General features: G+C 39.7%; 1 protein-coding gene across 2 annotated transcripts in view; it reads right to left on the reverse strand.

Annotated features, from left to right (window-relative positions):
• The window catches only part of CDH23 (cadherin related 23), a 1,802,240-nt gene that overhangs the window by 41,253 nt on the left and 1,747,263 nt on the right, over nt 1-13,724 (reverse strand). For both annotated transcript variants that reach the window (XM_073685852.1, XM_073685853.1), the window contains 5 exons: nt 6,733-6,996; nt 5,596-5,757; nt 4,151-4,407; nt 532-629; nt 57-177 (listed from right to left, as the gene is read on the reverse strand). In XM_073685852.1, coding sequence (XP_073541953.1) covers nt 57-177; nt 532-629; nt 4,151-4,407; nt 5,596-5,757; nt 6,733-6,996 — 902 coding nt within the window. The remainder of the gene's footprint in view (nt 1-56; nt 178-531; nt 630-4,150; nt 4,408-5,595; nt 5,758-6,732; nt 6,997-13,724) is intronic.

A 13,724-nucleotide genomic window follows, 5' to 3' on the forward strand; every position in this document is an offset into this window, starting at 1 on the left:
TAAGACTATTACACTAATACTATACCATTAAATATACAATAATATTAGGATTGTACCTGTAAAGCAGACAGGTCCTCTGTAGCACGGGGAGCAGTGGCTGGTTGGACATCCATGACATTGTAATTGCGAAAGAGATTACGCAACTGTTCTTTATTTTCATCAATCATCTGTATAACCCTTAAAGAGAACATGATTTGTACTTACTGAATAATAACTGTAATGTACTTTAGGAAAAATCAGCAATTTTGTTCTCCACTGCTCACATGATTTTACCTAAGTTTATAGGTATGATAACTGCACTTTCAGTAGGTTGTTAGGGATGTACAGAAAACCTTTTATCTTCGGTTGTCTAATATAGTGGAACATTTGGCCTGCATACACATTATTAAAGTCCATCCTGCTTTTTCTTATTATCCAGAATTAAAGTGAAATACAAAATTAACTATACTAATAGCAAAACAATTAGAAAGTATCCAATGGGTAGAAAACATATATAATGTGTAAAAAATACAGCACATCTTAATAACCTACCGCTCAACATCGAGAATTCTGTTGGTGTCACGGTTCACTACATGAATCAGCATGTCGGTCTGTGCAAAATTCACTCTGCCTTTTTTATCTACATGGAACTGTAGAAAAATATTGTTGTTAAATTGAGCATAAAGTGTCAAAATGACTTCTTAGGAAAATTGCCCTTGTTGCTTTAGCACTCAGAGTTCAATTTTTCTCATTGCAGTACAGAAACTAAAATACGAACGGGTTGCTATAGACAATGCTTTTAAAATTCCTGAAAGAGTAGATTTTATAAAGCAAATAATTTCCTAACCAGTTAGAAATATTGGAAATGGAGTCATTTTTTAAAAATATTCCTATTTAAAGTTATGAAAACTGTAAATGTATGAAACTACATAAGTGTGAACAATATGGGAACAATAACAGAAATGTTCAAGCCAACAGAAAACCTTAGCAACTATTATGATTTTCTCTTTTTTTCTTTTTACATACTCTATGGTTTTCCCTTTTTTTTCTCACACTTTCTATAGTCTCAGTCGTGTATTTGACTCAATCTAAGACTGAATACTTCACATTACATAAAACTTCTCATAATTGTTACCCTTTATGTGGGAAATAAAGTCTTTTTATTGTTTTCTCTTTTGGATTTAACCTGTGCTAGATCTTGAGTCTTCCCTTAAGGGTTCGCTTGCACTGGCGTATATTCTATCATGCGAGAGAATCGGGCCGATTATACTAATGACACTCAGCTGAGTGTTATCCGAGTGTGATCTGATTCTCTCGCATGAGAAAATCACAGCACAGGTGCAGAGAAGATGGAGAAATTAATTTCTCCATCTTCTCCATTGTCTCTGTGCATGTACAACAGACTGCACTAGGATGACATCAGAGTCTAATCTGATGTTTCACACGCATCCATAGACTTGAATGGGTGAGTGCGATTCAATTGGATGCACCCGCAGCATGCGACAATTGTTTTCTCATGCTGAATCAGCGTGACAAAAAAATGCATATCTGCTCTGCCCCATACTATAACATTGGGCTGAGTATTATCTGATAAAACACTCGGCCATGCTATGTGGTCGTGTGGGAGAGCCCTAACTGTAACTGTCTTATCGTGTTTCATGAATTCTTCCAACATCAGAAGTCAAAAGTTTAAATACCCCGGCAGAATTTTTCCTTTCTTGGCCTTGTATCAGAGAATATGAATGATAACAAATAACTTTTTCTCCACTCATGGTTATTGGTTGGTGAAGCCATTTATTGTCAACCTACTGTGTTTTCTCTTTTTAAATTTTAATGACAAACAAAAACATCCAAATGACCCTGATCAAAAGTTCACATACCCTGGTGATTTTGGCCTGATAACATGCTCAGAATTTGACACAAATGGGTTTGAATGGCTACTAAAGGTAACAACCTCACCTGTGACCTGTTTGCTTGTAATCAGTGTGTGTGCATAAAAGCTGAGTGAGTTTCTGGGATCCAGACAGACTCTTGCATCTTTCATCCAGCCACTGACGTTTCTGGATTGTGAGTCATGGGGAAAGCAAAAGAATTGTCAACAGATCTACGGGAAAAGGTCTTTGAACTGTATAACACAGGAAAGGGATACAAAAAGATATCCAAGGAATTGATAATGCCAGTCAGCAGCGTTGAAACTGTGATTAACAAATGGAAAATCAGGGGCTCTGTAAAAACCAAACCACGGTCAGATAGACCAACAAAAATTTCGGCCACAACTGCCAGGAAAACTGTTTCGGGATGCAAAGAAAAAACCCACAAATAACATCAGCTGAAATTCAGTACTCTCTGAAAACTAGCGGTGTGGCTATTTCAAGATGCACAATAAGGAGGGCACTTGAAGAAAAATGGGCTGCATGGTCTAGTCGCCAGAAGAAAGCCATTACTGCGCAAATGCCACAAAGTATCTTGCCTACAATACGCCAAACAGCACAGAGACAAGCCTCAAAACTTCTGGAACAAGGTAATTTGGAGTGATGAGACCAAAATTGAACTTTTTGGCCACAACGATAAACGTTACATTTGGAGAGAGGTCAACAAGGCCTGTGATGAAAGGAACACCATTCCTACAGAACAGCACGAAGGTGGATCGCTGATGTTTTAGGGATGTGTGAGCTACAAAGGCACAGGAAACTTGGTAAACTTTGAAGGAAAGATGAATGCAGCACGTTATCAGCAAATACTGGAGGCAAATTTGCACTCATCAGCCCAGAAGCTGCGCATGGGACGTACTTGGACATTCCAACATGACAACGATCCAAAACACAAGGCCAAGTCAATCCGTCATTGGCTATAGCAGAACAAAGTGAAGGTTCTGGAGTGGCCATCTCAGTCTCCTGACTTCAATATCATTGAGCCACTCTGGGGAGATCTCAAGCACGCAGTTCATGCTAGACAGCCCAGGAATTTACAGGAACTGGAGGCTTTTTGCCAAGAAGAATGGTCAGCTTTACCATCTGAGAAAATAAAGAACCTCATCCACAACTGCCAAAAAAGACTTCAAGCTGTCATTGATGTTAGAGGGGGCAATATACAGTTTTAAGAACTGAGGTATGTGAACTTTTGATCAGGGTCATTTGGATTTTTTGGTTGTCATTAAGATTTAAAAAGAGAAAACACAGTAGTTTGACAATAAATGGCTTCACCCAACCAATCACCATGAGTGGAGAAAAAGGTATTTTGTTATCATTCATATTCTCTGAAACAAGGCCAAGAAAGGAAAAATTCTGCCGGGGTATGTAAACTTTTGAGCACAACTGTAAATGTAAGTGAGATGCGTACAGATCATAACATTGTAATTTAAATACAAAAATGTCACCAAAATGAGTTTATCGTTGCTTGGTACAATTGTAGCAGAAATAGTACGGTATGTAACCATTTCTCTATGCATCTCATTTATATGATGAAGAGGTAGCGTAACTTCAAAAGGTGTTCTATTGTTTAAGATCTAGTAAAGCCATGGTCCCACAACCATGGTTTCCAAAGAGCTGGGTCACAGTCTTCTTGCTTTTCTCCATAGTCTTCTATTGAGATGGTAATGGTCTTTGATGCTTGGTGACAACTCTATGAAAATGGCACCTTCCTCCAAATCTATTTGCTTTTTTTATGACTTCTACATTACTTAAGGAGGTAAGCATAATTTCTCACTTTCTCCTTTTGATTCTACAACTTTTGATGCATTCAGTCCTATGTGGCAATCTGTTTTATATAGTATCTGCTAAACTTAAAGGGGTTGTCCACTCTAAATTGATAAGTCTGCAGTCACTCTGTTGTAACTGTAGACATATTAATTCCCCCAGTGCACGGACTGTGCGCTGCGAGGATTCGCCAATTTCTGAGCCGGGAACGGCTTTGATGTATGTGTTACCTCATTCCATACACTTGTATCATCTAATCTGGTATGTTGAGTTGGAAATAGTTTTGGAAGCTGTCTGCAGTTACTATTAGAAACTACTTTGGAAATAAAACATGGGGATTTTGCTTGAACTCCATACCCCCCATTGAAGGTGAAAGTTATCTTTGATCTCGGTTTGATCTTAAGCCAAATCTAATAGTGAAAGGTCTAACAGATCTAACAGATTTACACTCCTGACAATGGCATTATAATTGTTACCTGTACATCATCAGTATTGACAATGGCTCCTGTTATGTTGGACAGTAGGCGTATAAATTCCTCCTCAAACTCACGCACACGATCTGGAATCTCATTAATTACTATCTTTAAGCGTTGGTCATCTCGTAAAATATAAATACCAACAACAGCAGTGTCATTGTGTCCAGCCAGATCAGAAGCCATGACGTCCACCACAAAATACCCTGGGCTGTAGGCAGTAAATAAGTCAAAGGTTCGAATAATACCATCAACATTACCTGGGAAGACACAAATCATATTTTTAATTAACTGATATTAGCATAGAAACTGGCATTACATAAATGGTTCCTAAAAGAGAATGGCAACACTTTGAAAACTTTTCTTATTTTACCTACATATCCACAAAATTCAGTGATGAGTAATTGTACAACACACCTCAGTGGTGAGATGTTTTTCTGATTGTAGATAATTTACTAGAAGAAATTAACATTATCACTTGTAAAATATAGAGAATTATTGCTTTGAATTCTGATTAAGTCCGAAAGCCACTTGGGATCAGAGGGAAATGTTACTTTTTAGGGCAAATTAGTTTATGACATTTGTATTTATTCTATTCTCTACATCAATAGGGGAAAACAAAGTTTTAAAGTTCAGCCATGCTCCTTCCCTTCATCCTTGTTCTTTCCAATACCTTGGTTGAAATTGATGACCATAGGTCTTTTTTATTTAAAGGGGTCGTTCCCTTTTAGAAAATGAATGTCCCCAGCTGCAGTTTATTATAAAGAAACAAATCGTGCTATACTCACTTTTCCCGGGTCCACCAGCAAGTCTCCGCCGATTCTCCCGGTGTTTGACATTGACTGCTGTACTGACGTACTTCAACAGTGCAGCAGCCAATCCGTGAGCTCAGCGGCTCTGGCAGTGTTCACAAAATGCCCCCTTCAGAGCTGCTGAGTGCACTGATTGATACCATGCTATTGACGTGACGTCAGCACTGCGGCCAATGCCAAACTCTGGATGCAGCAGCAGAGAGACGCTGGTGGACCAAGGGAAGGTGAGTTCAGACAGTTTGTCTCTTTATAATAACCTGTACCAAGAGACACTAATTTACTTTAACAATGTACAATCTCTAAATCACCGCAATAAACAGAGTTAAAAAGGTCAAATTTTGGCTTTTTGGCAATAAAATGAGTTTGATGTACAATGTTGTACATGCAGTGCAAGTAACGAGCCACAGCAAGACCAAGTTCCAGATAATTTCTATAATGAAAATCATGTCAAGGGCCATTAGCTAACTAATCTTTCCAGCTGCTTATAGGATACATTATCGGTGATCCACTTATTTCCTCTAAGAACTTTCGGTATGTAAGTTGGAACTATGCATTAATGCTTTGTGTCTATTTTCAGTCTGATTGATATCATCTCTAGTCTATGATTGCCAATGATAAAGAATAACACATTGTTACCTATCACAAATATATTTTTCACTGCCTCAGAATTATTTGAGTTGTGCTTGATGTACTGGATTCCGAGAATGGTATAGAAAACTAAACTGTTGTTTCCCACATCTGCATCAAGGGCCACAACTTTTATCAGGTCCGAACCCACTTTAGCATCAGTCGCAACACCTGAAACAAAAGATCACAAATTACAAGAAGTAAACTGTTTTTACGCTCTTAAAAAATATGTGAAAATGTTTTAGTAATGATGTAGTAAGATGTGTTACTTACTATTGAACAATATGACTTATAATTTATATACACAGCCCTCATTTAGTGAGAATAAAGAGGCAGAAAAAAATAAGATTTGGATTTTTTGCTGGTTTTTGTGCCTGCTTTACAGCTTTAGAGTACTTTATGCAGCCACTATTGTGTAAAGCAGCATTCCCCAACTCAAGTCCTCAAGAGCCACTAACAGATCATGTTTTCAGGATTTCCTTAGTATTGTACAAGTGATGGAATTATCACTTGGGGAATTTTAAGGAAAACCTGGAAAAATTATCTGTTGGTGGCTCTTGAAGACTAGAGTTGGAGAACACTGCTGCAGTGCCATGTTTTTATGGCCCTGCAGAATAAAATGCTTTAAACACTTGGCATATAATAAATCACACACCCAATTAGTTGTAATTAATTGACACCTTTGGGACAGAGTTTAGGGCTAGAGGGTGCAGTTGTCCAAGTGTGGCCAAAACTCTGCATATCATAATAGCCAATTGCCACACAATTTTATTTTACAATCATGTGGTTATTGGCCCGGCGTAAGTGGGCAGAGCTTTGTCCATGCTGCACCACCGACACACCATCTAGCTATAACCTGAAGGTGCCCCTACACCTTAGACAGTGTGTAGCTGACAGAGATTTCTCCCAACCCCCTAATACACATTGATGTTTGTGTTCTCTACAGGGAGATTGGACTAAGCCATTGCCAGACACCACTGATGGCGAAACGCCTATGGGCTCATACTTATATTCAACATGCCTAATCCATTTATGTCTCATCCAGGAAGAATTAGTATTCCCCAAACATATTAAATGCATATAAGTGTGTATGGGGACCTTCAAATGCTTCCCAGTGTAAATCTTATTATCATTCTTCAGTTTTACCTGTAGTATACTCAGATTTTGTAAATTTTGGAGGCTGGTCATTAATGTCTTCAAGGAATATTCTCACTTCTTGCAATGTAGAGTCTGTGCTGGGATCAAAACTTTGAATTTTTGCAGCCCTCATTGCTTTACGGGCTGACCAATTCCTGTTGCTTGATGCTTTTACTATCAGAGTATAATATGGATTCTTCTCTCGATCTAAGTTCTTCAGAACAGTGAGCTTTCCTTCTGGAATTAGCTGGAAATTGCTTTCCTCATTGCCAGCTAGAAATGAAAAATAAGATGTTCACTCCACAATATTACCATTGAAACAAAAGTCAAAAAAGTTCAAATAATGCTGGTTTTAATAGCGGAGAGCTCTTACATTCGCCCAAGATGTGGACGAGTACACAGAGCTGCTCATTAACCCAGGTACATCTGCAATTTGCAGACATGACTGGTCTGAGAAGTTATATGACCATATGAACATACAGTAGCCTAATATACATTTTCTTATGGAGCATGTGCAATCATTTTACATATTGTTCGTGTAAGAAAGTTATCCAGCATTTCCAACAATAGTAGAAAGCCCACCTTCATTACAAAAAATATTTACAATCCAACCTAGAAAAATATTACTGTGCAAAAAATGAAACAATATATTTCATGTTACGGGTTTCAAACCTCTGAGATTTTTTAGTTGAAGCCTCTAGATATTTTTAAAATTTTGTCACAGTAATGTGACTATATTGGATTTTAAATATTTTTTGTAATAATGGTGTGCTTTTCGATATTTGTGTGAATGCTGGATAAATTCAATACATGAAAAACAATGCTATTTACATACAAAACAGCTTCATTATTCAGGCATTCCACCTGACAATCTTTTGGATCTTTGGCCAAGACTACATAGGTAGCTGATAAGTGGATCACTTCTTTGGAGTGTTTTACTTTTTGCACTTTCTCAACAGTCCTGCTCTCAATGATATTTTCTCCAATGTACATTATTGTAACCAGTTAAAAGCGCTTGTCAAGTTGCATTTACACTGAAAAATGAAGAATGCTCTTTTCTTGATAATCTTACAGTGTAAGCAGTCACCTGATTAATGAGCAAAACGCTTGTTCATTGGGCGAAATGATATTTTGCACAGAACATAAGATCATTGTTCTCAGCGGTGCATCATACTGTGTAAAATGGACTTGCACTGCTGAGAACAATGGCAGCCTGGGTTCGCCGAGCGATCTATTAAAAATCACTCAGTGCACATTGTTTACTGCAGTCTGCCTTGTGAACAGCCTACCAAAGGACCCCATGATAGGCAAATGTTTACCAATGGGCGGCTGTTTGGTGCTGCCAGTGCCAGAGCCTTGCATTATAAAAGGGCATTAACAAACAAAGATGGACCTAAGAGGCATAGTTGTAGAACAGATCTTCTAATGATAAGCTGATCATCAGAAACTCCAAGGTGGTTTGATTTATCTTCTATTATACAGTTTTTATTTTTTCGATGGTAGTAGTAGGGGCACATTCGTGTAAACTGTGGAAGCTTGCATTTCAATGGAGACTGACATATCTTTAAGGGGTTTTCCCATTAAACACATTTCATGCCTATCCACATGATAGATAATAAATGTATGATCAAGGGGGGTGGTCCAACCAATGTGAACTACATAATCCTAACAATCAGGGTTCCAAGTTCCTAGTGTGTATGAAGAAGTGGTATACAGTGGTGGCCAAAAGTATTGGCACGCCTGCAATTCTGTCAGATAATACTCAGTTTCTTCCTGAAAATGATTGCAATCACAAATTCTTTGGTATTATTATCTTCATTTAATTTGCTTGCAAGGAAAAACACAAAAGAGAATGAAGCAAAAATCAAATCATTGATCATTTCACACAAAACTCCAAAAATGGGCCAGACAAAAGTATTGGCACCCTCAGCCTAATACTTGGTTGCACAACCTTTAGCCAAAATAACTGCGAACAACCGCTTCCGGTAACCATCAATGAGTTTCTTACAATGCTCTGCTGGAATTGTAGACCATTCTTCTTTGGCAAACTGCTCCAGGTCCCTGATATTTGAAGGGTGCCTTCTCCAAACTGCCATTTTGAGATCTCTCCACAGGTGTTCTATGGGATTCAGGTCTGGACTCATTGCTGGCCACCTTAGAAGTCTCCAGTGCTTTCTCTCAAACCATTTTATAGTGCTTTTGGAAGTGTGTTTTGGGTCATTGTCCAGCTGGAAGACCCATGACCTCTGAGGGAGACCCAGCTTTCTCACACTGGGCCCTACATTATGCTGCAAAATTTGTTGGTAGTCTTCAGACTTCATAATGCCATGCACACGGTCAAGCAGTCCAGTGCCAAAGGCAGCAAAGCAACCCCAAAACATCAGGGAACCTCGGCCATGTTTGACTGTAGGGACCGTGTTCTTTTCTTTGAATGCCTCTTTTTTTTTCCTGTACACTCTATGTTGATGCTTTTTCCCAAAAAGCTCTACTTTTGTCTCATCTGACCAGAGAGCATTCTTCCAAAACGTTTTAGGCTTTCTCAGGTAAGTTTTGGCAAACTCCAGCCTGGCTTTTTTATGTCTCGGGGTAAGAAGTGGGGTCTTCCTGGGTATCCTACCATACAGTCCCTTTTCATTCAGATGCCGACGGATAGTACGGGTTGACACTGTTGTACCCTCGGACGGCAGGGCAGCTTGAACTTGTTTGGATGTTAGCTGAGGTTCTTTATCCACCATCCGCACAATCTTCCGTTGAAATCTCTCGTCAATTTTTCTTTTCCGTCCACATCTAGGGAGGTTAGCCACAGTGCCATGGGCTTTAAACTTCTTGATGACACTGCGCACGGAAGACACAGGAACATTCAGGTCTTTGGAGATGGACTTGTAGCCTTGAGATTGCTCATGCTTCCTCATAATTTGGTTTCTCAAGTACTCAGACAGTTCTTTGGTCTTCTTTCTTTTCTCCATGCTCAATGTGGTACACACAAGGACACAGGACAGAGGTTGAGTCAACTTTAATCCATGTTAACAGGCTGCAAGTGTGATTTAGTTATTGCCAACACCTGTTAGGTGCCACAGGTAAGTTACAGGTGCTGTTAATTACACGAATTAGAGAAGCATCACATGATTTTTCAAACAGTGCCAATACTTTTGTCCACCCCCTTTTTTAGGTTTGGTGTGGAATTGTATCCAATTTGGCTTTAGGACAATTCTTTTTGTGTTTTTTCATTGAAGACAAATTAAATGAAGATAATAATACCAAAGAATTTGTGATTGCAATAATTTTTGAGGAAGAAACTGAGTATTATCTGACAGAATTGCAGGGGTGCCAATACTTTTGGCCACCACTGTTGAGAATACCCTCAAAGCTGTGCACATTGGAAATGACACAGTTAAAAAGTACCACACTTTACTGACAGGTACAAGTGCTTCTCACAAAATTAGAATATTATCAAAAAGTTAATTTATTTCAGTTCTTCAATACAAAAAGTGAAACTCAGATATTATATAGAGTCATTACAAACAGAGTGATCTATTTCAAGTGTTTATTTCTGCTAATGTTGATGATTATGGCTTATAGCCAATGAAAACGCAAATGTCATTATCTCAGTAAATTAGAATACTTTATAGCAACAGCTTGAAAAATGTTTTTAAAATCCGAAATGTTGGCCAACTGAAATGTATGTTCAGTAAATGCACTCAATACTTGGTTGGGGCTCCTTTTGCATCAATTACTGCATCAATTCGGCGTGGCATGGAGGCGATCAGCCTGTGGCACTGCTGAGGTGTTATGGAAGCCCAGGTTGCTTTGACAGCAGCCTTCAGCTCATCTGCATTGTTGGGTCTGGTAACTCATCTTCCTCTTGACAATACCCCATAGATTCTCTATGGAGTTAAGGTCAGGCGAGTTTGCAGGCCAATCAAGTACAGTGATACTGTTGCTTATAAACCAGGTATTGGTACTTTTGGCAGTGTGGAGAGGTGCCAAGTCCTGCTGGAGAATGAAATTTCCATCTCCAAAAAGCTTGTCGGCAGAGGGAAGCATGAAGTGCTCTAAAATTTCCTGATAGACGGCTGCGCTGACTTTGGTCTTGATAAAACAAAGTGGACCTACACCAGCAGATGACATGGATCCCCAAACCATCACTGATTGTGGAAACTTCACACTAGACCTCAAGCAGCTTGGATTGTGTGCCTCTCCACTCTTCCTCCAGACTCTGGGACCTTGTTCCAAATGAAATGCAAAATTTACTTTCATCTGAAAACAACACCTTGACCACTGAGCAACAGTCCAGGTCTTTTTCTCCTTGGCCCAGGTAAGACACTTCTGGCGTTGTCTATTGGTCATGAGTGGCTTGACACAAGGAATGCGACACTTGTAGCCCCATGTCCTGGATACGTCTGTGTGTGGTGGCTCTTGAAGCAATGACTCCAGCAGCAGTCCACTCCTTGTGAATCTCCCCCAAATTTTTGAATGGCGTTTTCTTAAGAATCCTTTCAAGGCTGTGGTTATCCCGATTGCTTGTGCACTTTTTTATACCACATTTATACCATTTTCCTTTTACTCAACTTTCCATTAATATGCTTGGATACAGCACTCTGTAAACACCCAGCTTCTTTAGCAATGACCTTTTGTGGCTTACCCTCCTTGTGGAGTGCTTCAATGACTGCCTTCTGGACATCTGTCAAGTTAGAAGTCTTCCCCATGATTGTGGAGCCTACTGAAACAGACTAAGGGACCTTTTTAAACACGTGGGAAGCCTTTGCAGGTGTTTTTTGTTAATTATTCTAATTTACTGAGATAATGACTTTTGTGTTTTCATTGGCTGTAAGCCATAATCATCGACATTAACAGAAATAAACACTTGAAATAGATCACTCTGTTTGTAATGACTCTATATAATATATGAGTTTCACTTTTTGTATTGAAGAACTGAAATGAATTAACTTTTTGATGATATTCTAATTTTGTGAGAAGCACCTGTATATTTATTTATTTTACTTGTTACACGCATACTGCTAGGTTCAGATAGGGGCGAGACAGGTTTCATGAATTCTTTGAAATCCTCGGGGAACCGTTACTCAGGGCGACCATAGCCCATGTGCTGCAGATTCTCTTAGGCACACAGGGGTATTGACCCTCAGGCACAGACACGTAGATTATTTTACTTGCTGACCAGACACGCTTGACAAGAGTTCTCAAACGGTAGAACAGTAGCATTTAATAAGAAGCCGCACAGCCAGTGCAAGTTAAGTCTTATGAGCAACAGGCTCCAGTGACAAACAGTACAGTTTCCTTAGCAGCACTGCAGTTCACAGTCTTCCCAGTAGTACAGGACAGCACAGTTCTAATGAAAAGGCACATTAATGAACACAGCATTCTTTACAGCACAGTGAGATGGGGGAGGGGGAGGGTTTGCTGAGGGAGATGATCCCTGTGACACCATTTCTTACAGTCCTTATCTTTCTGCTTGACAATACTCTACACTGCTAGTTCAGGAACTCTTCCTGACCTGTGCTTAGCTTCATTCCTGACTGGAATCCTTTTTACTTGCAGGGGCACTTCTGTCAGATGCAGAACACACACACACGACCTTTCTCTTACGCTCCAGCCAAACAGTAAACAACTTCCCCACAATCCCCCAGGGGCTTTGCTAAAACATTCACCTTCTCCTGTGACTGTGTTAACCCCTCTAGTTGTTGGATGCTTCTGGAGCACAACACTTCCTGTCTCATGTGCTTGTGTTACTTCTAATAGTTGCTGAAAGCTTTTAAAGCAAACTCACTACTTCTGCATGTCACGCTCTTTCCTCATTTTTGAATGTCGTCCTCGACATTCGTCTTAATTGGTCAATTTGACCAATTCTGAGACAGTGGTGAAAGTTGGATAGCTTTTTATACAAATTGGCATTGACAAATTGGTATAACGTTCATAAACATTAATAACAACCTATTCTTACGAACTTTTTCTTGTAGGATGCCTGTAAGAAATAAACAATTAACACAATTAAAACAATCAGCATCTCTTCAGCTGCCTCTGTAAGTTCCTGTACTTCTCCTGAGTCACTTGTTTATGCAAGGCCTGGTAATTCCGGTCCTCCTGAGTGTCAATCGGTCTCTTCAGGGACCAGTGTTCGATCATCAGGTCTGAATTGGACTTCATCTGTATTCCTTGATACGAACTCTGGAGCCTCAGGACTTAGTTCACTCTCCTGAGGATGGTACTTCCCTCTCCTTGCCGGTCTGAGAAATACAATGGTGTGTTATTTCAATGTCACTATCCACCTCCAGAGCTTCAGTCTGAGGTGGTCCCTTAGTCGATCTCGGACGATGTCGGTTTACTTCTGGGAAGTCTTGTTGTGGTGGGAGATAATCACAAGATAGCAGTAAATTCTGATGGACTATTCTGGTTTTCTTGTCTCCCATTTCCAATCGGATTTCATACACTGGGCAGTCATCAGCTTTCCTCCTTACGATCACATACACCTTGTCTTCCCAGTATGAGCGAAGTTTTCCTGGACTGCTTTTCTCACGTTTGTTCTTGACTAGCACCCGGCTTCCCGGTGCCAATTCTGCTCTATAACATTTTCGATCATAGTACTCCTTACTCTTGCTCTGTCCTTGCGTAACCACTTTGGATGCTATGCTGCATGCCTCTGCCATCCGTTCCTTCCATTTCTGAACGTACTCCGGATACGTTCTGTAAGTCTCTGACACTGGAGTATCGAACGTGATGTCGATTGGCAGTCTTGGCGATAATCCATACAATAGGAAAAAGGGTGAGTAACCCGTTGCATCACTCTTTGTACAGTTATAGGCATGTACCACTTTTGACAGAGAACTCTTCCAGTCTTTCTTCTCATCAGCTGTTAAAGTGCGCAACATCGACAATAATGTCCAGTTAAAACGTTCCACTTGTCCATTACCCTCAGGGTGATAGGGCGTTGTGTGGGATCTCTGAATTCTACAGTACTTTCCTAGCTTGGCAAAGAGCTGGTTCTC

This window comes from Phyllobates terribilis, unplaced genomic scaffold (assembly GCF_046119375.1).
Source record: "Phyllobates terribilis strain yellow unplaced genomic scaffold, ASM4611937v1 Scaffold_5__5_contigs__length_657084704, whole genome shotgun sequence".
Classification (NCBI taxonomy): domain Eukaryota; kingdom Metazoa; phylum Chordata; class Amphibia; order Anura; family Dendrobatidae; genus Phyllobates; species Phyllobates terribilis.